This window comes from Crinia signifera, chromosome 1 (assembly GCF_055691185.1).
Source record: "Crinia signifera chromosome 1, ASM5569118v1, whole genome shotgun sequence".
Classification (NCBI taxonomy): Eukaryota; Metazoa; Chordata; class Amphibia; order Anura; family Myobatrachidae; genus Crinia; species Crinia signifera.
This window is the reverse complement of record NC_139217.1, coordinates 329,246,719-329,273,508: the sequence shown is the minus strand read 5'-3', so window position 1 is coordinate 329,273,508 and position 26,790 is coordinate 329,246,719. Positions and strand designations below refer to the sequence as shown.

The window sequence follows — 26,790 nt, the reverse complement described above, 5'->3', positions numbered from 1 at the left end:
TTTGGTGTAACTTTGATACATTAGTATAAACCTGTGTTCTAAAGGCAATGTACTTAGTATCTCAGCAAGTCTTTTAGCAGTTCTTAACAAATGATAAAGCTGCTTGGACAAGAATGAACTCCACATCACTAATAAGGACTTTTATTAGAATGAGTGATCATTTATATCATTTGAAACGTTAAACAGATACTATGCATTAATGTAAAACAAAGGATACTTATTTCCTAGCAAAGCATATAATAGCCCTTTCAGACCTCAAATGCCGCGTTGCACCCGGGATTACGACATGGATCCATATCAGGAGCAATCCCGGCATTTGCGGTCTGCAAGCTCCGTGTCCAACCTGGCTTATTGATGGTTTGCTGATGTTACATAGGGGTTCGGCGGAGCAGTGGTGTGTCATCAGGGGGCAGGAGACCCGGATTACCCATTCACACTGCACCTTGACCCGTATCAGAGCAGTGTTCTACCTTGGTCATGAAAAGGATTGAAAAAATCCTGGGTTGTAGGATTGTTCGGATTAGTTTGATAAATCAACTGGCTTTGATTAATTTATTTGAATTACTATTGTTTGTTTTTAGGCATTTAGCTCAATCTGATAATATTGTCAGAGCCTGCATGTACTGAGCGCGTGCGCAGGGCCGATGCTACTCATTGCAGCGCAGCAGGCGGAGGGGGGAAGGGGCACCCCACCGCTCACCCACTAGGGGGGGATGCGCCGCCGGGACACCAACGCCGGGGTAATGATGAACCGCCAGGTCACCAACGCCGGGGTGGGATGATGCGCCGCCGGGTCACCAGCGCTGTGGGGGGCAATGCCGTGGGGGGGGGGGTGTTTGGATGCGCCGCCGGGTCACCAACGCCGGGTCACTCCATGGGGGGGTGGGGCGTGAGGGGAGACCACCGCCGGCCGGATGGCAGACGGGACTACCCCGGAGGTGATACATAGGATCCCTGCACAGCCGACGCTCCTCGGTGCTCCAGGGCCGCTCCCTCCTCACCTGGCTCTAGGGTGGGTGGGGGGTTTTACAACTGCTCTGTCCCAAGTGCCGCCCTCCAGTGGCCGCATGTGCGGGGGGAGGGGTTGGCGGAGTAGATCACTGGCCGATATCGTTAACAATATCGGTGACAGTGTATGCTCAATATCATCAGCGGCTGCAGGAGTTGTCTAGTGTGTACCCACCATTAGAGTGATTATGAACAGTGCTTATCTAGTCAATTAACTCATATAAATAAGTAAAAAATGCCTATTAGTAATGAAAATATTCCCAATATTAATATATAAACTATGGCCATATAATGTGGCATAATATGAATATTAACTATATCAACTGGGAGCATTACAACGTGGCCAAATTTTAAATGGAGACTACAATGATATGTTGAAGGTTTTTAATATGTACTGAAGAAACTGAACTGGGAGCACTGTGTGGCATACTATCTACTTATAGCACTACAATATAGCATACTGTTAACTAGGACACTGCTATAGTGCCTAGAATGAACTAAGCCATTACTCTAGTCACAGTGCATAAGGTGGTGATTCAGGTATGGTTGGAATGAGCATTAACAGGAAGCATCTAGTAGACACGAATGCATGAATGTGTGATCCACCACTGCATCGGAAGATGCAAGAACAGATCACTTGTGACACTATTGGCTGGCTGAGTAATACATGAAGCTACACAGACCGGCGTAGCAGTTTGTCGCTGAGGTCAGGAAATCTGTGTTGGAAGATGGAGACCCGGGTCTCGGTATTCCCACAAACACATTTCTCACCACCCCATACATAGTATACAAATTAATATATTTCTATACAGGATGTTGATATACTTACATATACACACAACCTATTTGAATGGGATGCATTATAGATAAAAGTTTAGAACATGGGATACACTTACCTATGGTAATTAGCTAGTATTATATACTTTTGCTGGGTACATCATGCCGGGTAGTGTATGAAATGCAAGTGGAGACGCAGAGGTGACTGATGAGGACCCTGGATGGACACCAGTTTAAAACAGTGGCAACAGACACAATGGACAGCATCTCCGACATCTAGCTTAACCCTTTGAGTTCCAAGTGAATTTGTCAAAATAGGTATGAAAATTGCCAAGCAAACACATTTATTCACCATAATGACCTGTATTGTTTACCTTATACAGGAAATATAATCTTTTTTGTTGGCAACATTTTTTATTTGAGTTTATATAACAAATGTGAGCCACTCTGGCATTTTGAACGGATTTTTTACGCATCTCTTACAGAGATGTTGGCACGCAAAGGATTTAAGATGATGTTGCCTTGATCTGAGATTGAGAGCTACTTAGCTTGATGTATGAAGGTTCCCTACATACTGGAGTGCCAATTTATCTTCATATATAGAGACAAATTTGTACTTACATTTTTGTTTCGGTTTTCACATTTACCCACATAATGTTTTATAAGGGGCATTACTTAGTGTGGCATATTGTATAATGGGCACTACTGTGCGCCACATACTGTGGTCTAAGGGCCACTGCTACTGCATTGCATAGTGTCAATGAGGTCCACTGCTTTGTAACGTAACATGAATAAAAGGCATTACTGTGTGATTTAATTAGCATTTTATTGCCATGCCCTTTTTGTACTATTGTCTGGTCACTCCCCCTTTTTATGTACACAGGGCACCAAAATGTATAGTCATGGCTCTGCTTTTGTGTGCGCTGATATGTCCTACTTTGTGTTCAGCACCCCTGTGCTAAACAAATCCTACAGTGAACACTATCTATTCCACTACAATTGCAAAGCTAAGGCTTGGTCATTTGGGAAAATGCCTTACTTTTTTTTGGTATCAGGACTTTAGGTTGATAGTTATAAGGATGATGGTCAACAACATATAACCCAACTGTCCTGCTAAACGCGGAAACGACCCAGTTTTTGGGGACGTTCCCGCATCCCTCCCGTGGCCAGCGGTGTCCCGCTGCGGAGGGGCAGTTGGGAGTCCCCCCCAATCTGACAGAATAGACGCTATGCGCATGCGCACAGCGTCTATTCAGCTGCGCAGTTTTTTCACAGTTTTATTCAGCAGCGCAGTTTTTCATCTGAAATCTAATTCTCTCTGCACATACTACATTTGCCCCACCTGCAGTGCAAATGGTTTTGTCCATTTGAGAAGGAATTTGCCTTTGAGAGTGAACCAGAATAGTGGCCACAGTCCATGGAATAGCAGCACTGCCCATCATACAGACAATTATGGAATGTATGAATTCATCCTTGTACAGTACAGTTATAGTTGTACCTAGTACCTTTCTAAAGCCGTGTGAGGAAGTCTATATGTCTATATGTATAGGCATTCAGCAATCAGTGACTGTGCACTGCCGAGCACTAACTGTAGCACACCTGCTCTTCTGCCATTACTGTAAAATGAGTACTGCCCACTTGCCCCTATCACTTTCTTAGTACTCAGATATCACAGAGATACAATTGTGTTAATAATAATTAAAACATATAATACTAGAGTTATATAGTTAATAAAGCAAGCTCTATGAATGTATCTTCATATTTATTATGTAGGAGGAAAATAAAATAAAAATGAAAGGCAAGAAAGTGTGTGAATGAAAATGGGTAAAATAAAAGAGATAAAGAGGAAATGTTCACCCAAGTGCTTTAAAGGGATTAAGTCCAGGCTCAGTTGGCAGGAAGTTTGGCTGAATAGGGAAGAAGCAGCCAGCTGGTCTAACAGTGGGGGATATCTGCGGCGTGAGCCTGGCAAGTCAAACATAATCGCTTAAATAATATTATCTGTAACCAGGACCTCTTGATCCCATCTTCTTCCAATCTGTGAGAAGAATGAGCATCAGCCCTATGCTCAGCTGCTACAATGCCTGAAAATTAAGAGAGGAGCCATGGAAACACACCACCTTTTAATATGCAGCATTGGCAAGCTGCACAATCTTGATGACATTAAGATGTACAGTACCCTGTTAAAGTATTCAGCACACAAAACTTTTACTTCATCTTGTTAATGCAGATTCTGAATTTGACAGATGGAAATACATTTCTACGCAATGTATAGAATAACATTTTGCGTAAAATAAAAGTACTAAATTCTTTCAGATTACCATTTCAACTTGTATCAACTGTGATTTTTAGTAGTCCCCCCCCCCACCACCACCACCATCTAATTCAATTAGATAACTTTGAGGGACACAATGCTCTGCTGGGCTTTCTTCTTAATGTATGATTATCTTCATCTGTGTTGAACAGGTTAACTGATAAGAAAGGTGTTTCAACACCGGTGATGGTAATCATACATAAATAGGGAAGTGCAGGAGCAGAGCAATGTGTCCCTCCTGGAGAGGGTCATGTTGGGAGGTATGTGTTGTTACAATATGCTCAATTTCTGTTGTACAATACATTTGGATCATGGGTCTTCAAACTGTGGCCCTCCAGATGTTGTGAAACTACAAATCCCAGCATGCCTTGCCACAGTTTTAACACTCCCTTATAGCAAAACTGTGGCAAGGCATGCTGGGATTTGTAGTTTCACAACATCTGGAGGGCCGCAGTTTGAAGACCCAGATCAAATGAAAAAGTAATAAGCTCAAATGTGCAGAGGTGCAATATATTGCCTCAAAAGTTGTGGTCATTAAAACAATTGATGCACATATACATACCCCTCTCTGTGAGTTACTACAGCATGGTAGCTACTTACATGAAGAAGAAATAGTATTCCAAAATAAGTAAGAGACAGGAATATACATAGATACATAACTGGGTTTGGGTAGAAGACCATTGCTACTGAAATGCCAGGTTGCTGAGGGCAATCCATTGTAGAGAAGTGAAGTATGTATGCAGTATTGGAGTCCATAGTGTCCTGGCTGAAAGAGAAAAACAAAACAAAAAAATCCTTGCCCACAAAGTGTTTGCAAAACACCATCTGCAAGGTACTATGTAGGAAAGTCTTATGGACTAATGAGACTAAAGTGGAACTTTTTGTCCTGCAGGTTTCTGTTGCTGAATGCATTTAGAACACTGCACCCCACCCAGGCAGCATTATACTCACCATGAATTATGGCATGGTGGAATTCATTTATGCTGCTCGCTGGCAGCAGGAACAATGGAAAGATGAATGGCACACATTGTAGGCAACTCATTGACACAGACCTACTTTTTTTTTTTTTTTTTTACCAATATGCTCAATGTGGAAACTTGTCTTGAAACAGAAAAATCATCCAAACCAACTATAGGAGTAATATTAGGTTGGTTCAAAATTAAACAACCTTAATTCCATTGAAATCTGTGGTAAGATCTCAAACGTCCCCAACCAACCTTACCCAGCCTGAACAGACAAAGTAGATGAGTATTTATTAAATTGTGATATTTAATTTTTTATTTTTATTATGGGTTGCAATTACCTTTAATTTGGAGAGAAAAACCCCTATTTAAATTTTGGACTGTGCTACAGCTCCCTATCTGCAACTATCACTGGCAAGGAATTCCAGGAACAGATCATGTTGTCCCTCCTGGAATGTATCATGTTGGGAGGTATGTGTCACTAAGAAGCCAGAGTCTCTGGGGTAGTGCAATATCTCCAGGGACGCTGGCCGCACCAGTAGTGAGGTATTCTGGGACTTTTCATGAGGCCACACCGCCTGTAGTGGGGTATTTAGAGGAGGCCATGCCCCCTACTCATTTCTGAGTGGGAGGCTTTTGGCTGCACCAGGTGTCACCTAAACCGATGCAGCCACTAGACAGGAATACATATCATGTGTCATTTATGAAGGTAAAACAGTGCCATTCATTTATAACAATATTTGCCTTTATTTATTTTCTGTACTACCCATATAAACCAATACACTGGTTGGTTGATATGGGTAAAAGTACCATTTTGCAGTTACCCGAGCACCAGTTTTCATCAATGCCCCCTATTGCGAAGCATAAACATGCTCCTTGAATATCTGGGAGAGATCTACATTTTGGAGGCTCTCACAAACTCCTGAGAGAGTGTTTCAGTCTGAAGTGGGTGACCTGGGGGTTTAATGATGCAATTCACATTCATTTTGTAATTTTGCCCCCTTCACCAATGTACAATACTGTGTATTGGGGAAGGGCCATGATGACACTCTGTGATTTCTACCCACTCCATGACTGCCAAGCATGAGGTTCTTCAAAAGCTGGCAAGTATGTTGCAAACATATAAAGCATTAGAATAAAATTGTCAATCTGTTTTATTAAAGAGATTACTTTTATTAAGAGAAAACATTTCATATGGAAACTATTTTAGCAATAAGCTACTCGCTTGTAAATTCTGCTTACTGTAGTCCTAACAGAACCAACATCTTGTGAGTATATTCCCTAAAAGTTTAATAAAGCAACAAAAGAGGGTACAGCAGGTAGCGGTTTGTAAATCGGTGCCTTGACACCATGGATATAGAAAGTTTGGAAGTATGAGTATAGTTATTCATAGCAAAAATCAGCATATGCACTAATTAAAAACAGAATTAATTCTTTATTTCTACTAAGTCTCTAACAAAATGTATCTGTTGACTGAAGTCTGTCCCAAAGCATTTATATAGCAACAATATGAGCTGTTCCCTTCTGAAAAACATGGTAACGCTTTCACACATGCAGTTGTAAAGTTTTCAACAGTTTGTCAGAACTTAAGTTACTGTGGAGTCTATTTACTAAACCTTGGATGGAGTGGACAGAGATAAAGTACTAGCCAAACAGTGCCTAAAGGCCCATACACACTGGGCGATTTTGAGCTGAAAGCCGCTTCAAAACACCGAACACCAGTGTGTACGGCCCGGCGATGAGCGTTGATTTGCTTGTATTACCAGCAGATAAGCGGCTTTGTGGACGCTGCGCTATGCAAAGCTGTCCGGCCCAGCTGACAGCCCCTGAGCGGCTTTCCCCCCAGTGATGACAGTGGTCATCGCTGTCCATACATACTGGGCATAATCGCCCAGTGTGTATGGATCTTAACTGTCACATGGCAGTTAGGAGCTGATTGGCTGTTTTTTCTATGTCCAAGGCTTAGTAAATGGACCCCTGTGTTTGAAACTTTTTGTGCTCAGTGGTTCATTTTCTCACCTTGCTTCCTAAACATTGTCATGTATCAGTTATAATTACAGGTTGAGAATCCCTTATCCAATATCCGTTATCTAAATTGTTCCGAAAACCATACATTCCAGAAAGTGGGGATATCTGTAACAGCACTACTGAGGACATGATATGTAACTGGCACTAAATATGTGCAAGAAAATGATTACTTGCCATTAAATTCAGTATCTGAGATAGTACAAAAACTTTGTTTCATGTTTTGAAACCTTGTTTTATGCACAAATAAAATATATTTGTGTGTATTTCATGCGTTTGTTGTGTTTGTACAACATAAATGCAAGATACCTCAAGATACATCATTGAAATATAAAAATATTCTGAAATACGGAATAATCCATTATCCCAAATTCTTCTGGTCCCGAGCATTTTGGATAAGGGACACTCAACCTGTATTAGATTGTGTTAGAGCTTCCAAGGCAGATCAACCATTTAAATCTCCTTCATCTGCATTAAAACAATGGTTTATTCTAGTGTTCAAATCCCTGAACCGTGTTGGAGCTTTGCACAGATGCTATTCATTCTTTAGAAAGTTTTCCACACTTGTTTCCTTCAGAATATAATAAGGTGTTTCCAGTGCATGTGTAATATTTGCCGTTGCATACCTCAGTAGTCGATAGTATTACAGAATATATGCTCCTATCTCAATAACTAGAGGCCACTTTATCAGAAAAATAATCTATACAGCCATGTAAAATGGCAAACTGCTCCACAATTACTTTTCAATATCTATTTTGAGTATTCCACGCTAGGAATAGGTATCCAATGACCCACTTAATTATTGTTTAATGTGATTTCTAAAGGAAAAACATTTCTGACATTTAGCTTTTAATGTGTCAAAAACCAGGACAGTCCCTGGTAAACTTGGACATTTGGGATTACTAATTATAAGCCCTTTTTCCATATCTCATTGAGACTTTATTGGATTTTCAGAATTTGAAAACTATTAGAAAACAGTGCAACTACTTTAGTCATATGTCAGGAGAAAACGCACTCCCTAAGTAAGTCTTTAACTCCATAGTTGATAAGGGAGTTATTATTTATATAGAGAGTAGACTCAGTAATATTGAAACAGCAGTCATTCTCTATTCTGTAAGTTTTATAAGCACTAGTCTATTTTTCTTCCTTTACTGGACTCTCATATAATGCTTCTGTTACACTTGATTTCTTTTCCTTGACTTCAATTAGTGCTCCAGTGGGGGTGTGCCCAACTTTAGCTGTCTGCAAGCCAATCGGAACAGGAGGTGGGATGACAGCACCTGTAGATGTAATGTTAACATTAGATGGCGGAGGGCCACTTGTGAGATAAGCAGTGTATTGGTTCCAAAATGATAATGGGCTAACTCCAACCAGTTGTGTAGGGATATCTCTAGAAAGGAAATCCTGCAGCCTCACTGGGGTTCCTGAGAGCAAAGGACCAAGGTTATCCAGAGAGAGACGTCTTCCTCTTCTGGATGTGCTATTATTCCATACATGAGTACTCATGTGGACCTACAGATAAAAAGAGAGGGTAACGAACATTACAATATTAACAGTTAGCCTGTTTTGATTGCCTATATTGAGTAAAGTCTAAATGTTTTAAAACATAAATACTCAAATACAAGCCATGGCAGTACAGATGTTCTCTCAAATAAGTGAGAAATTACATACACTAATGCAGGGCACATAGAGGGATCCATTTAACCGTACACTTTATATAGAGGATGCAATTTACATTTCTACTCCATTTTTTAATTGACATTTGTATTAGGAGTCTAATCAGGTTATCAGGAAAATGTGTAGTGCCACTGAAATAATGAAAAAGGGAGAAAGTTTCTTAGGGAGAAAGTATAAATAAACCACTTCTATTTAGGAAAACTGATGCCTTGGAAACCCCATGTTTGACAGAATCAGTACCCATTGGGTATTGAGAGCAACAGATGACATTTCCTTGAAGTCTCTTCCAGCAGGAAAACAGTAAATTTCATGGTGATTAATTGGGAAAGTATATACAAATATTATGATTAATGTAAATGCTGTTTGCTGTTTGGAATGCTGGTAAATATGATATAATATACTTTGATTTTAAGGAAGGTTATCTGAACACTTCTTCTATGTGCTGTATGGTTGCTTAGTGCTGTTACTATAGTTCAGTGATTCTCACAAGACTTGTATTTCACTGAATAGTTAATTTACATGGAGAGCCTACCTTTAGGTTCCCTCGTGTGGTGAACGCCCTTCCACACATATTGCAGGAAAAAGGCTTCTCTCCTGTATGTGTCCTCTCATGAATCTGCAAAGCACTGGCCGAGGAGAACGTCTTCTTACATACTACGCACAGATGCTGCTTAGGGCTGCGTCTCAAAGGAGGGGACAGGGAAGAAGGCACCGGCAGCCGAGGAAGCTGGACCAGTGCCAATGTCTGGGGTGGGCTTAACACTTCACTCTTCACTGCGCTCACCAGAAATGTGTGGGCTGGAGTTGGCAAGTCTGCAATTGGGTGTTTGGGACTGCTGACTGGCTGAGGAGGGAAATTTTGTCTCACCTGGTGTGCATGAAGCACATGCTTCGTCAGTATGGATGCCTCCAGGAAGCTCTGCTTGCAAACCAAGCAATGGAACAGCCCATCTTTGGTGTGGCATTTCTTGTGTTCTTCCAGAGACTCCATACTGGGCAGTTTTTCAGAACATAGGTCACAGATGTGGGCTTCTTCTTTACTTGGGCTTCCTTCTGGTATGTTGCTCATATCTGTCTCTGGTTCTTGCTTACTTTCTGTATTGGTTTGAACTTGAAGTTGTTCATTTTCAGAAAACTGGTTTATGTCTGTTTTATCATCTTCATTACTTAAAGGATCACTGATTTCTTTTTGCAGAGCTTCTTCAGAAGCTGGGTTAGTGGTTATACTGGGTTCTGATGGTGTAACTACTTCAGTGGCTGCAAATGGAACATGTTGAACAGTGGGAAGGGCAGTTGTGCTATTCTCATCCTTCTTCTTCACAGCAGAGGCAGCAGCATCATCATCCATGCTTGATATCTCTGACTCTACTAATGCTGCTTTTTCACTCTCTGATTCACTGGCATCCAAAGAGTCTTCATCTGTGCTAATCTCATCTGAATAGTCTGGAGTAGTCTTCTCTTCTATGGAATCTGTTTTGGTGCCACCTCCATGGGGAATATCTCCATTTGGTATCTGGCCGCCGAGATGCATCCTTATATGCTGCTGGAGAGTAACCGCATTGGTAAACTTTTTCTGGCAAATTGGACATGAATTTTGAGGCTTTGATGATAAACTGGATTTATGGCCTACAAAGTGAGCTTTCAAATTGCCTTTTGTTGAGAAGGCACGCCCACATATCTTACACTTGAATGGCCTTTCCCCACCATGTTGGTTATAATGAAGTCTAAGTGCCCTGGGACAACTTAACACTCTTAAGCAGATGACACACTGGTTAGGCACAGTTGCTTGCTTGTCTATTTTTTCTACCAATTGTTGGAGTTTTGACGTCTCCGAATATCCCAGTGGTTCTACAGCATATGAAAAAGGGAAGTTTCCAGATTTAAAGTGACTGGCTAACAATGCCCAACTTGGAAGAGAGGTAACAAGCTTGCTAAGTTGCATCCTTCCAGTAACATCAGCTCCGCCAGTCCCTGCCCTTTCAACTGGAGGGGTATTTTCATCTGACTTGGTTTTTGCACAAACATTGGGAGCCTTTAGTCCACCAGAGCCATCATCACCTTTCATAAGTACTAGTTTGTTAATTGACTGTAGTCCTTGAGTACCTGAGCTTGAGAATAGATTTAAGCCCTCTGTGGCCATTATTGGAGGTATTACTGGCTTCTTTTCTATTGTCTCTTCTTCTGCCTTCTCTGGAGGTACTGACATGCCATAAGGTAGTCCTGTACTAGTCAAAACATAGTCCAAATGTTCAGGAACAGGATGTGGGTTCATTTGTATATGAGGGTACTTTTCCCGATGCCGATGAAAGTGCACTTTCAGATTGCCTCTGGTAGTAAAGCGATTTCCACATATGTTGCATTTGTACGGTCTTTCACCAGTGTGAGAGCGCAAGTGGATTTGCAGGGCACTGTCACTGCCAAAAACTTTTGCACAGAAACGACATTTGTGCTTTCCTGATGCCCTTTCCTGCTGACTTTCTCCACGAAGGGAATCAGTGTTTTTCTGCTTTAAAAGGCTTGGGGCATTCTCCAGTACTCTTGCCCCTAAAAATAATCCAGCTGGCAAAGTAGGTAAACCTGGTGGAAAAATTGCATGTGGAGAAATAAGTTGGCTTGATGGTGAGCTTGGAAGTGAAGCTTGCCCTGAAACTGTCTTGTCACCAAACCCACTCATCACTTTGTCCTTCATACTGGGAATGGTTCTGGCTCCAAATGTTTGCCCCATATGATTGTAGAGATGAAGAAAAGTCTGTTTGGATGTTTCATCTCTGCAGAATGTTTTTGCTGATTCAGGCCCACATTCAGATGATTTTGATGGACTGAAAACAGGTAAAGGTCTGGTGCTACTTGTTCTTTCTGGTGAGGATGTTGTTGTAGTAGGAGTAGTCATGGATAGAGATCCAAGCATTAGTACCTGTTGACATATTTGCTCTGTTATTTGCATCTGGCGTATCTGCCTTTGCTGGAGAACTCTGAGTTCTTCCAAGATCATGGGAATGTTTATGGGAGCTGAAGCTGTCTGACCCCCAGGAACAGCTTCCTGACTCATTGGAGCCAAGCCCACCTTTGGTCCTGCCATCCCTTCCATAATCAATCCTCCATTGGGTATTAGGAAGCGCTGAGATGGGCCAACTCCCTTCTTGTCCATTTCTTGTCTCAAAGAGGCCATAGAACTTGTTCCTCTGTCGCACTGTTCAGTCACCATTATTTTATTTTCTGATCCAAAACTTTCTGGAGAACTAGGCTGTGAACGAGACTCCTCACTGATGCTAGGTCGCTTGCTCTTTGTATTAGATTCCACTTGGTTCTCCACAATCACAACAACTTGGTTGTCAAGTGGACAGCATTCCTTGTGTTTGGTGAAATCAGAAGGTTCATCAAACTGTGCACAGCATTTCCTGCATACCTGAACTTCTTCACCTGTGTCACCTGTGAAAAGATCATATTAAAAAATTACATTGGACCAAGTAGCATACGGTACAGATTCTCAAACTGGTTTTGAAAAAGAGTTTTCCCACAATTTAAAAAGTAGATATTTTTAATAGTCTGTGAATCTTACACCTTTCTGTTTACACAGAATTTTTGTCCTGCTGTTACTTGGAATATGTACATGATATATTTAGGGAAACCATTTACTTTACATAATATTCACAATTCAGGTTAACTTACAATATCAGTCATCTTAATTTTAACACGAAACCCCCATTTCTATTTTCCTCTGCCCCCACACAAACACACACACACACACTCTTTCTTCATTTAACAGGACTCTCTTTGTATCCCGGCTTTTGTCAAGCATTAATACTCCGGAGAGAAAAGCCAGCTTCACAGCTCCTGGTAATTGATTTGTATTCACACAAGAGCCAAGGGGACCGACTTCCAAGCATTGATATGGTAATGCTTTCATGGTAACTGTCCCTTGTTCTGGCTAATTTACTCCCGGGTTCTTCGAGCTTAATTAAACTTGTTGAATTAGCTGGGGGGTACCAGGGCTTTGAGACACAGCTTGGGAAGAGAGCGTACACAGTACCAAGTAACTGCTTTTTGGAATTTGCTTTCATCTTCTATATTATTGAATTCATGTACATAACATATGCGTGTATGTTATTGGCAAAGTCTTCTGCCAGTGGTTCAATGTATGATCCAACTCCTGGCTTTGTGCCACTTTCTTATAATATGTGCATGAAACAGAAGGTCAACAGAACTTGTACCTTTATGCACAGTCCCCCAATTTGACAGATTCTAATACAACGGTCTCTATTTTTATAAGAACAAAATAGAAAACTAACTGAAATTACATCAGGAAATCAAGAGACGTAACTATCTTTGTGATGTTGGTGTACAAACTCATAAAACCTCAATCTGTCTTTTTTGAAATGAATTAAAATGGGAGGGACTTCTGTGAGAGATTGCTATTCTTTCTCCAAGTATAAAAAACAAACAAAAAAGGTCCAGGTGCTTTTAATTACAATAATTAACCAATAATGTAATATATCAATAAATCAAGTAGCAAACTATTACCCTCCTGTATGCTAAGGAACATACACTTTATATACTGGCTCTTGTATATAAAAAAACAAACACAGAATTTGGAGAGTTTTGCGCTGTTATTAAAAATCACTCTGGAGTCTGATATCTAAATACACACTATGGGGTCATTCTGGTTGGCTCACTAATCAGCATTATTTTGCTGCTTAGCGAGCCTTTTAACATCGCCCGCCCCCGTCGTCCAGCGAATATCCCATCCACTTTGCGAATGGATGTATTGCATAAACACCCATTCGCATGGTAATGTGCAAGGCCGAAATCATTTGATGATTGGCAACCATCGAAGGATTTCTACCATGCTTGCATATCTAAATCAGTCTGGGCTGACTTACTCTTGCCACGTCCGGGTCCAAGAAAAGGGTGGGCAGCTGACGTCCTGTTCCCGCCTGTGTTTGCATGGGGATGCCCAGTGTTTTCCTGAGTGCATCCCACCCACCTCCATATACCCCTGTGCTAGCACCATGGAGATGTTGCAAGTCTCTGAAGGTGCCCGCACAGAAGCCTTGCACATGCGCATAAGCGAGTATGTGCATGTGCAGTGCTAAAACATTGGTCCCCATTGCGAAGACGCCGGGGACCAAAGCGATCAGAATCGGGCCCTATAAATGTTATACCAAATAAGGTTTTATTTTTCAATAGTATGAATGTTAGATGATGTATCACATGAACAACCGGTTCTTCACAATATCAATATATAAAAACAAACATAAAAACATCAGACATATATAAAATACTAAGCAGTAATCAGATTACACTTTAGTATTTTCACAAGTGATAAAACTCGTTGTGAATGATAATACTCAACATCGACCCCCGGACTGAGGGGGTTATTCTAGTCCATTCTTTCTGACAAAATCCTTCTTAGATGGACAAAACCATGTGCACTGCGGGTGGGGCAGATGTAACTTGTGCAGAGAGAATTAGATTTGGGTGGGGTTTTTCTTCAAAGTGAGATCTATATTGAAGTGTAAAATCATGCAGTCAGTATTTTCCCTGCACAGAAACAAAATAACTCACCCAAATCTAATTCTCTCTGCACATGTTACATCTGCCCCCCTGCAGTGCACATGGTTTTGTCCATCTAAGAAGGATTTTGGCAGAAAGAATGAACTAGAATAAACCCCTGAATTTGTCTCTTTACGAACCTTACAGAATCAGGCCCTTAGTTTGATACGGATGGAGTTAAAATCCCGGCGGTCGGAATCCCGGCAGTCAAAATACATACGCCGGAATCCCGACCGCCGAAATCCCGACCACCAAAATCCCGGCACTTTGTCCCTCTATGGGTGTTCACGACACCCACAGAGGGAGAATAAAATAGTGTGCCGAGCGTAGCGAGGCACCGGGCCTGCTGCGTGGCAAGTGCAGCGAGCCCACAAAGGGCTTGTTGTGATTTCGGTGGTCAGGATTTAGTACTGAAACCGTTTGATAAATGGTTCTCCAACTTATTGGCTGGATCACCATTTATCATACACAATGAGTTTTATCACTCACAAGTTTTATCACTAGTTTATAAATGAGACCCAGAGTGTTTTAATGAGTAGGTAACTCTGATGAGAGGAGTGAAGTACCACATGACAGATGCCACAATCCAATACTTTCAGCTCCCAATCGTCTTATGACCCATTCCTCCCACTCACTGTGCTCTGCAATAATTAATTAAAATGACCCCAATGTGTACAGTTGATTTTTCCAGGTGCATTGGAATGTCTCACATTTGACGCACATGACAATTCTTAAATTTCCTACAAACATAATATAATATACCCATACTTTATCACTGACTGATTCAAGCAGTATTTAGAAACAATAAAATAAATAATCAATTCTCAGACATTTACAGTATATATTGAATTTTACTGGTGTCAGAGGGCTTTTTTTGTCCGGTCAACATATACTTCTTTGTTCAGCCAACAATGTTGAATACATTAGGGAAAAGCATAATGTGGGTAATCAGGTTTTTGGTATGCTAACTGCAGCACAGAATAATTTAGAATGTGTTCTGATTGTTCAATTGTAGGAGGCAGTGGTCTGATTCAGAGGTGGATACAGAAGCGACCGCAGCTGCATCAACCATGTGGCTGAATGTGCAAAGACTAATAGACACACGGTTCGATTTTATCTATTTGTCTATTCGATTTTGCTTATATAAGCAAAACTGATTCGAAATCGAGGTTGGGGGGTTGGTGTTATGGATGTCAAAGCTAGAAATATATAACATATATAACATATACATATATTAAACAGTATAAGGACTGCTTCAGAATGTAATGAAACATTTTAATGTTCTGAGCAAGAACACTAGTTCCCCACAAATCTTGGTAGAGGCTCAGGGGGTGATAACTGTTACACTGCAGAGAATTAAGGTGGAAAATCGTGGGATTTGGATCCTGGGATTTGGCCTTAAAATTACCGGGATGTGAATCCAGCCGGCCCGAGGAGAATCCCAGGATCTCGGGAATCTCAGGATTGAGCATTTCTCAATCCCGGATACAGGGATTGAAAAATTGCCCCAGGATTGGCATCCCTATTACAGTATGTCTTATTCAACCCATGGCACAAAATATAATAAAAATTATGGTACTTGTTTCCTAGCACGGCGCCCACTACGTTAATTGCGTAGAGGGCTATACTGCATAAAAAAAATTCTGGGGTGCTATGCCATGCCATTAGGTATACAATAATATGATTGTATGCCCGAAAAATAGGTGTAACGCACCCCCTCACTATCCACACCACCCCGAAGCGTGGCGAGCGCCGCGATGGTTGGCGGAACGTGTCCTCCGACTTTTTCATTACCCCACTATCCATGTCGGCGTGGAGTTGATTTTATATAGTGTGGCGAGCGCAGCGAGTACTGCGAGGGGACACGGAATACATGTAAAGTAATCCGCGTCCCCTCGCCACGCTTCGGGCTCGGTGGCTCGCTGCGCTCGTCACACTATATGAAATCAACTCTACGCCAATGTGAATAGTGGGGTAATGAAAAAGTCGGAGGACGCGTTCCGCCGCTGCTCGCTGAGCTCGCCACGCTTTGGGGTGGCGTGGATAGTGTGGGGGGGGGGGTGCGTTAAACCTATTTTTGGGACATACAATCACATTATTGTATGCCTAATGTTATTGCATCGCACACCCTATAAATTTGCATGCGATCGCATGCGATTTTGCAGGACATGCGATGCGATGCCATGCGATATAGTGGGGTACAGTGGCCATAGAAAAAATTACATAAAAAAAAAAAATCACTGATCTGTGTTTCTATATAATTATCTGTTATCAACTTATTATGTCTTAAAGGAGGAGTTATATCAAACTTAATGCTAGAATCCATACAACTAATGTGGGGAAAAGGTTTGGTCATCTGCAAATGAAAACCTGTACTTTTTATTGATTTTACCCTGGCCGATGCAACTGTCGTCTTTAGGATAAGTGATTGCACAAAAGACATGCAATTGCAGGAGATACGCTAGAAACTAGTTTCTCTTCCCATACACATCGAAACTAGTAGGAATATGATAATGACCTCCTCACATGACACATTCATGAAACATACATGGTGGTTATCTGTAATTGCATTGTCACCACCCAGTTCCCACCCGGAGTGTCCTAGGTCACAGAAAAACAGATCAGCCAAGTTCTGCCAAACTCCGAATAAAACGGACATGCACAAAAATACTTATATTTTCTTCTTGACATGCGCTGTATTTAGAACCTCACCTACTACATTTGTGCTGAGAGAACCCTAAGCGTGAGAGCATGCAAGGGGCATTTTAAGAGAGGAGGCCCGTGTGCAGCCTCCTCCGCCCGGGCCCCCTCTTCTTTGCTCCAGGCTGTGTAGTAGGGTCTGAGTACTAGACCCTACTGCGCATATGTGAATCTCCAGAAAAAATGGTACGGCGACCATTTTTCTGCCAATTTCTGCATTAATTCATTGTGGAGTCTGAGCACTAGAGCACTCAGACTGCACTGCGCAATGCCTACCGTGCCATTTTTACTGCGATTTCGGCATAGTTTTTGCTGCCGACACTGGTCTTTGGGGGGTATTAGAAGAATGGTGCAGTGTGTGCGGTGAAGGTCCCCCTAGCACTCAGGGGCCTGTGTGCACCGGGCACACTGCACCCATTATAAATACGCCACTGTATGTAGCACAGAATCCATAAAACACCAGCATGTTTACGTAATGAAATGGCGCCTGAGTTGCTAGTTATGTGTTCATAAAAATGTATGGAATTATATAACACCATTAGCATGGGAAGACAGTGTGGGGGAGCAGTTGTGTAGTGTTGCAGTCTGGCACATCCTAAATTACATATGTTATTATAGTCTATATAAAATATCCACTTTTTATAAATCTCAGCTAAATATTCAACCCACTTACAGTAATAATAACATTTTACCTTTTCAATTCAACATCTTGTCTTATAGTCCAAAGTTCCCTAATAGGTCTCTCCTCCACCCTGATCACTGCTTCCCATGCTAGAGTTCAGGACTTTGCTCGTGCTGCACCTCTTCAGTGAAATGCACTGAAGCTAATTCTCTGACCCCCTGACTGCCTACATCCTGCTATCAAGCCACCGCCCACTTGCTTGCACCTCATGTAATCTGTCTGTCTCCCCTTCCTACTAGATTGTAAACTCCTCAGAGCAGGGCCCTCTTCCCTCCTGTTGTCAAAGCCCTCTTCTCTTCACATGTCACTCACAGCTCTCCCATACTCAAACACTCAGTGACCATCTTTGTCTGCATACTCATCTCCATCATTGGCCTCAAGCCTCTAGTAGTACATTGATCAAGTCCTCACTACTTATATTTAAGCTGTAATTTGTATTGAACTGTGTCGCTCTTTACCTGTACTCTATTTTTGTTATTTATGCAATGTAATACTATTTTGTCTCCCTGTACTTTTCCTTTGTACGGCGCTGCGAAACACTTGTGGCACCTTATAAATAAAATTATAATAATAATAATAATATACAGACAAGAAAACAAGGGCGTAACTACCATAGGTGCAAGGGGCTCAGCTGCTATGGGTTGGGATCATTTGGTCTACAGCATGATGGTTGACAGTCATTAGGCCGACACCATTAGGTCAACATGGGTCTAGGTCGACATGAGAAAAGGTCGACATGGGAAAAGGTTGAAAGATCAGTAGTTCGACAGGTCATTAGTTTGACAGTGCCTATGTCGACAGTCAAAAGGTCGATATGGGGTTTTCCACTGGTTTTTGACCCGAATGTCAAAACGGTCGACATGGACACAGTTTAACATGCACCGCATCCTCTCGCATCGCTAGCTGCGCTTGCAATGCTTTGGGCACGGTGCCTCGCTACGCTCGGCACACTATTTTATTCTCCCACCCCGTCTTAGTGGATGGTAGGGCATGAAATACCGCCTGTTGGCACATGTCGACTCAAAAAACAGTGAAAAACCCCATGTCGACCTTTGGACTGTCTACCTAGACACTGTCGAACTAATGACCTGTTGAACTAATGACCTTTCGACCTAGAACCATGTCGACCTTTTCCCATGTTGACCTAATGGTGTCGATCTAATGACTGTCAACCATCATGCTGTAGTCCAAATGACCGCATCCCGCTGCTATGGGGCCCAGAGCTGAAGGGGGCCCATCTTTAAAGTCTATATGTGCTCTATACATTTATCACCATCAGTTGCTAAATAGGGGCCCTTACAAACTTTTGCTATGGGGCCTATGAATGTCTGGTTACACCCCTGCAATAAAAGTTCATCTCTTGTTGTGCGACAGTGTTAGCAGGAGACAGTGCTGATCACTTTGGTGACAAAGAGTTAATGGCCTGAAAAATCTTGGATCACTTGTCACTTGTGTGACACTAATATTCTGGGAAATACCTGACTTGCCCAAGAATCCCCACTTGCATGTCACATTGTTAACTTGAGATACTGTATCCCCATTATTCCCATGAGGCAGCACAAAACCACATATAAAAGAGTCTTTACCATGGACTGAATACTATGGTTCTCTTTACTTCTGGCAAATGGAAAAAGTAATGTTAAAATAATTCTCGCTTATTACTTTTGATCATATACAGTATATAGGGTTAGATTTCCTATACAGTATAGCATGAGAGGTTTAGACATATATAGCCTTGCATCTTACCAGGTTTATATGTCTGATTATAGTTGTTAAACTTGTTCTCGGGGGTAATTTTCCTGTGTTTTTTACTTAAAACTTACAGTAACCAGTCATAAAACTTTTACAAGCGTAAAGTTAATATGTCTTCTCTCTTTTCTGGTAAATGTAAAAGACTATTACATTGTGTCTCTATAAACAGCTCCTCACATGTGTGTTGAACACTACTACAGAGAGACCTGACTTCTATATGAATGTAAGCTGCCATAATTGGGGTGCCTTGCCTGTTGCTATGATGCTTATCAGGTGAGGCAGTTCACCCTGTCTATGCAAGACTGATATGCTAAGGAAGCTCTTTTGTCTGTGTGTAGACCCTTCCACGCTCCTTACTCAATCCTCCCCCTCCTCACCAGCTCTGCTTCTTCCCCCTCCTATACCCTCCGCTTTTTCCTATTCAGATCCTGGGAAAGAGATTTTGCAGCTGGCTGAACTAAGGTTGTGAGTCACAAAAGCCCCCTCTCATCACAGCGACAATGCAAAGAAAGTGTCCCAACCCAATGAGCTGAGAATGGAGCCAACCCCCCTGAATTCCCATCCAAGCTTTGCTGCTAACTCTACAAGCCAGAGAGGCTTTATCTCACCCACACTGTGTGTGGCCTTGCATTAATATTATGTATTTGTGGGATGCCAACATATTCCACAGTACCATATAATAGGCAATTAACAATGGAATCTCTGGCACTTTGTAGATGTTTGTGAAAACCTGCATATTAAAATATTCCAGTCCTTCCTCCATTACGTACCCTCAGCTACTGCATGGGCTTGTATAGTAATAAGGTTATTGCAGTATTGGGTTAGCATAGGACAGGGGTAAGTCTGTTCTAAATGCACTGTACCTTTAATAGGAAAACACTAGCTCATTTTATAGGTTATGCTAATTTTTTCTTTTTGTAGTAAAATATATTGCATTCTGCAGAGCACTCAGCATTCGTGGGGTTGCATACGAAAGGATCAGATCCAATTTCCCTGCACCATGTTCAAGTACTCACAATTGTAAGGAGGCATTGGAGGTGCCATATGGGGCCTACACACGGGACGATTTCAGGGCATTTTCTAAGCGATCTCACCAGAAAAAAATCCAAAGGATAGGGCCGGCTTCTGATTGGCTGAGAATGCTCTCTCTCTCAGCCAATCAGTGGCTCGGCTGAGAGATCCTAGTGGCTGAGAGATCCCATGGGGCTGGAGCAGGTGTCAATTATTGTGCAAAAAAAGGTTTATGGAGCTAGCTGCACAACTTCCATGTAAAATAAAGTTGGTGTGCAAAAACATCTACTGCAGGTTCCTCCTCTAGATAAAATAATCATAGTACAATAAAGGTGTTTTTTTAGCGCACTCTCAGCTTAGAGTTGTGATGTAGCATATAAGCCAAAATATCCAGAACACTAAAATGATATTTATGAATTCACCCAAAAATATTCTGAACCACTTTCAGTGGTTAAAATATTAATATCTTATAATAAAGAGAAAGTATAATTTTATATTGAATTGATGATGTATCTTTGGAACACAACCACATACTAGAAAGTACCAGATACTGAATAGAGATAAAAGTCTGTTATGGGTCACTTGACAAAGACTGACAATGTCGAAACATGTTGGTGGAACACAGGAGCTGCTGCCTTTTTTGGACCTGGAATAGTGGACCTTTTAAGCATTATTATTATTATTACTAATTATTTCATAGTGCAAACATGTTCTGCAGCAGTTTACAGAATTATTTGGCCATTTACATCAGTCCCTTCCCTAGTGGAGCTTACAATCAATATTCCCTACCACATGTACATGCACACACATCCAATTTCATAATTTTTTGTTGGGAGTCAATTAACCTACCAATATAGTTTTAGAGGAAACTGGAGTTGCTGAAGGAAACGCATGCAAGCACGGATCGACATGGTCAATATGGTCAGAAGATCTACATGAAATCGGTAAACAGTAGTAAAGGTCAACAGGTTAAAAAGGTAGACATAACAATGGTCAACTCACATACAGTATGTCGACAAAAGTTTTTCCCAACCCTTTCATCATTTACTTTTATCATTTACCATCCACATGGACTAGGATTGGGAATAGTAATATAAGCCAATGCACCTTGCTCAAAGCATGGCAAGGGTACACTTTCCATTGTCAACCATTTTTGTGTTTACCATTTTCATGTCAATCTTTTCACCATGTAACCCTTTTAAACCTGTCACCCTTTTGTATTGTCTACCTATTCCATGTAACCCTTTTCACCCTGTTGACCTTTTGCATGTCAGTCATTTGGGACCGACCTTTTCACTGTCTGTACTGTAACTCTATTGAAGCATACCCAGCAACAACAGTGTCCCTACCTTTAATGACACCCGCCCATTGAACAGTCAAGATAGGGGGCATGGCCTTATGGGTAGGGGATGTGACCTCATTGACAAAAACCCTGTTTTTGTCATGTTAGGGGTCTAGAGATACTGGGAACCACCCGGGGACCAATTAGCCTGCAGTGATGGCTAATACACTGTGACTGGAGCTGGGTGCTGCACGTAATGTTGTAGTGCAGCACTCAGCCCTTGGCACTGAGGAAGAGACGTCATTTTTATGTCATCGCTTGGAGGGTGACACTCGGCTCACACCCCTTAGTAATGCCAATGCCCAACTGCACGTTTAGCCCACTTTTGGTATATTAGTATATATATTCACACAACGCATTAAGTGGAAAAGGACTTCCTCAGGGATGTATCTAAAAAGAGAGTGGATGTATCACAAGTTTTAAAGTACCACACAATGGGCCTTATTTTGGTTCATTCTTTCTGACAAAATCCTTCTTAGATGGACAAAACCATGTGCACTGCAGGGGGCAGATGTAACATGTGCAGAGAGAATTAGATTTGGGTGAGTAATTTTGTTTCTGTGCAGGGAAAATACTGACTGCTTTATTTTTACACTGCAATATAGATCTCACTTTGAAGTAAAACCCCACCCAAATCTAATTCTCTCTGCACATGTTACATCTGCCCCACCTGCAGTGCACATGGTTTTGCCCATCTAAGAAGGATTTTGTCAGAAAGAGTGAACCAAAATAAGGCCCAATATCATTTATATCATTTCAAAAACATACAATTGATTATAAAAAGAATAATAAATGATATCATGTCAGATCCTGCTATATCCCAATTCACCATCCAAAAGACATCTGTGAAATACTTGGGCAACAAGTAACCCACATAATATTTACACCCCTACTGAACAAAATGTACTTATTCCTTATTAGGCAGAGCAGCAGTGTTAAAAAGCATTATATTTCCGAAAATCTTTTACTGCTTGCAAATGTTACTCTGCATACTACCGATCGATGACATTCAAAGATTGAATGGCCTCATGTCCAGGTTATTATATTATGGTGTGGCAAGAGACCCAGAATGTCTCTCTCAAAACTTTCCAGATCTAAACACCACTGGAGAACTTCCAGTTTTACGCATGGTCCATACATTTTCGATATATCACCGATTGGTTGTATAACAATTCTACCTACACCGATATGAACCTAGACAGAACCCTATTTCACCCCTTTCACCCAGCGCCGTCTTACACACTCCCATATCCCTCATCCCCCCGTCTACACTTGATCACATCCTTTTCAAAGGCACGTATGGCGCGTGGTTGCAGGTAAATAAGAAACTACAAAGGAACCCTAAAATGACATTTTTTCCTATCTGGGGAAACCCTAACTTTCCTCCATCTCTGCTCCACAATACATATATGGACTAGTGCCACAAGGGCCTAGATCTAGCCACTAAATGGTTTGTTCTTTCCCTTTGCTGTACTCCAATCACGCTATGACCTAACAAGAAACCACTTCTTCATGTACCTCCAAACACGGCACTACATCGCCCCCCTGATTCCTTCCATCCTCTCTCTTGATTATCCAGACCCTTTAACTCCGTTGTTCATGCTACTCTACCATCATAGATATAAAACAAGTAACGTCTATGACAGCCTTCTTCAATCCTTACCAGACACTCCTCTACACTCATTGTACCAAGCCTGGTCACGAGTTATCCCTGAAATCAAATCCCCTAATGACCTACTTATAACATATGCCAAAACACAGAAAATACTCCAATCCTCCTATCTACAGGAGGTCCATTTTGCTACTGGGAATTGCTGTAAATGTAAAATGTCAAATGCAAAATTCTTTCATTACTTCAGGTCCTGAAATATTGGTGCAAAGTAACACCCTCCTTTCTCTTCAACTACTACCCGCCCCTTTAGCATGTTTGTGCATAAATTTCACTCCCATCAACCGCCAATGGACATATACCTCTACTTACTATAATACTTACCTTAGCGAAAAAGTTGATACTCATCCACTGGACAGTATCCACAGCCCCGCCCCTAAGCGAGTTAAAGAGCAGACTCTACCAAATTCTACTGTTTGACAGACGTACTGTGATGCTGGGTCTCCATGGCGACCCACAATCTTTCCTTTCCAAATGGGACCCCTTCATCAAATCTCTTGATCAGGATCTTCAATCAAAAGTGCTGTCCTCCCTCATTCCAGTTCCTGCTCCGAAAGAGTAACAACGCAGCCCTCAACTACCTGGAACTCCTTGTGGAGTTTAGAGGCTAGAATATTAAAAATTCTCCCACACATACAGATACACCATAACACCTCACTACACTTATCATACTCATCAGACGTTCAAACTGCGGCATACAACACAACCCACTCAGCTTAAATTTGATAATATTGCTCCCATCATAATTGTTATCATATCATGCTCTCCCTGGTACATTCAATTCCCTTCTCTTCTTACCGCCCCCTTATTCCCCTTGTCTTGTCTGTCGCCTGAAATATAAATGTATATATCTTTACTGTTTAGCAAGAAGTGCGCCAACAATTTTTAAAAGTTTACCTACGAAGATGTTATCCCATATTAGTCGCGGGGACACTCTAGTAGTCACACCCTCTTCCCACATGTTATACCAGATTATAAAAACTGGGGAGACCATCGTTCTCATACTCATCTTATTACCGCCATTGTTTTTTTCTGACAATATTGCCTGTAAATTTCTGTTTGTGAAAACAATGAAAATCTTTGAAATCAAAAAGAATTATACATTAAATAACTTTTTTTTGAAGATTGGAATAAATTAATCTATTAAAAAACAATATTATTGCAATCAGTATTGGTCAATGAAAATACTCCTATTGTATAGTTTCCACAAAATACCATTGACAAACCTACTTAGTTTCAAAACAATGATTCCTAATATATGTTCCAATATGCTAAATTGTGAGAGTAACCAAACCATTTCAGAGCTTGACCCTGACAGCTAATGCCATCTTCTATAGTAGTGTATGTGCTACTTTCTGTTGGATACCAGAGAAGCAGGCTTATGCAGGGTACACACCACGACGACCCGCTCACGATGCACATCGTGAGCGGGTCGTCAGTGTCTCGTCCGACCCACGGTGACGCGGGGGGGCACGACCCGCTCACGATGTGCACCGTGAGCGGGTCCGATCCAATGGCGACCCGCACCCGGCTGTATGGTCGTCATTCAGATCCTACCTGCAGCAGGTAGGATCTCATAACGACCGACCGACCCGCGGGACCGCGCATCAGATCGGTATCGGTCCACACCAGGACAGAAAAGGGCCTAATCACCACACAATCTACATCCAATTGGTCGGAATTGGATCTAGATTAAGGGGATCGGACCCTAGTCGTCCTGGTGTGTACCCAGCATTAGATTTGCTTTGTACATATGTCCATTATCACATCTCAACAGTATTAAAAATGTAATGTGATAAATTAAAAATAGGGGGTGAAATTTAATAGGATGAGAGATTCAAAAAGTGAGAGATTTGGTAAGAAATCTCCAGTTTTTTTTAAAGCAGCAATCATTTACACGAGAAAATCAAACTGGTTTTGCAGTGTAAATGATTGCCGCTTTCAAAAAACTGGAGATTTCTTACCAAATCTCTTACTTTTTTGAATCTCTCATCCTATTAAATTTCACCCTGCATGTCAGCCTTATTCATGTGTCAACTAAGCGATCCACACCCTGTGGGGAAATGTCTCAATCAGCGGCGTAGCTACGTTTTGGGCGCCCCCCGCCACCCATTCAAACCCCCCCAATCCCCCGCAGCCTTACCTTTCGCGCTGGTCCCGACGGCTCCGTTCTTCTGCTGAGGACCACCACAAAATGGCCGCCCCCATACAGCAGACAGTTTCAGAGAACTCTGTGCTATATGGGGGCGGCCATTTTGTGGTGGTTCTCAGCAGAAGAACGGAGCCGCCGGGACCAGCGAAATAGGTAAGCCTGCGGGGGATTGGGGGGAGGTGTAACTATAGCACCACAGCCCCCGGCGCCCCCATATGCACAGCGCCCCCCGCGGTGGCGGGGGCTGCGGTGCTATAGTTACGCCACTGGTCTCAATCCTTTCCAATAGATACCATTGAAAAATTGTCCATAGCAACCAAACAGCTTCTAAATGCCATTTTAATCACTATGCTAAGTAAATGATAGCTAGAAGCTTATTGGCAACTTCTCCAGTTTGGGGGTATTCAACCCCGTGCATATTTTTTACCAGGCGAAAAATCTAAAATTTTTGACCATTTGAAAAAAAATCCAGCATTGGCGAAAACCGTGTGGATCGACAAATTTGCATTTTAGCACGTTTTTGTGTCCATTTTTGCGCATTCCGATTCACCCCCCCCAAAATAAAATAGTGAAATGGCATCAGAGAAAATGGACTCAAAAAGGGGTGAAAACGCCCATGATTAAGTACTAATTGGCGCATAATTGCTGATTTTTTGTGTGGCCAGGAAATTTTGATTGGGATTGAATACCCCCCTTTATCTCTGTCGCAAGTTTGCACATGTTTTTTTTAGTGTTGGTCATGGGAGTGCAAAAAATTAAATCTAATAAAATATAACATCTTAGCATTTTGGTTCCTAATGATGGGTACACACTGGAGCAATGTTGGGAAGATTTTCTGTATTGCAAGGACAAAGTGGCTATGTTGCTCAGTGTGTCTGATTTGCGAGCTAGTGCAGTTGTAAATGATAGGCGTTCATCAGCCATCCTGCACAGCCAACCAGACGTCCATCTCTAATAACCAATGTTATGCAAATAAAGGATAGAACAGTGATAATTTCAGTCTTCATTAAATCTTTACAGTATACAGGCAATTAAGTTCAATGGGAGTCATCCCTCCTTACATCGTCCTGATTGCTCGACAGTATAAGCTTAGTATAAGATTAACTTGTTTGGACACAGTGAATCTCATTCAGGCTAGACTGAAAATGCAAGTTGTAGGTTTCCCC

The 26,790-nt window shown here is 41.7% G+C and overlaps 1 protein-coding gene across 2 annotated transcripts in view; it reads right to left on the bottom strand.

Moving 5' to 3' along the window:
* Positions 1 to 6,197: 6,197 nt before the first annotated feature.
* SALL2 (spalt like transcription factor 2) overlaps positions 6,198 to 26,790 on the bottom strand; it is a 35,066-nt gene continuing 14,473 nt past the window's right edge. The window contains exons 2-3 of one of the 2 annotated variants that reach the window (XM_083144810.1): positions 9,296 to 12,192; positions 6,198 to 8,598 (exon numbers count right to left, since the gene is read on the bottom strand). In XM_083144810.1, coding sequence (XP_083000936.1) covers positions 8,221 to 8,598; positions 9,296 to 12,192 — 3,275 coding nt within the window. In that variant the 3' untranslated portion in view covers positions 6,198 to 8,220. The remainder of the gene's footprint in view (positions 8,599 to 9,295; positions 12,193 to 26,790) is intronic. The other variant, XM_083144819.1, reaches the window with a different exon arrangement.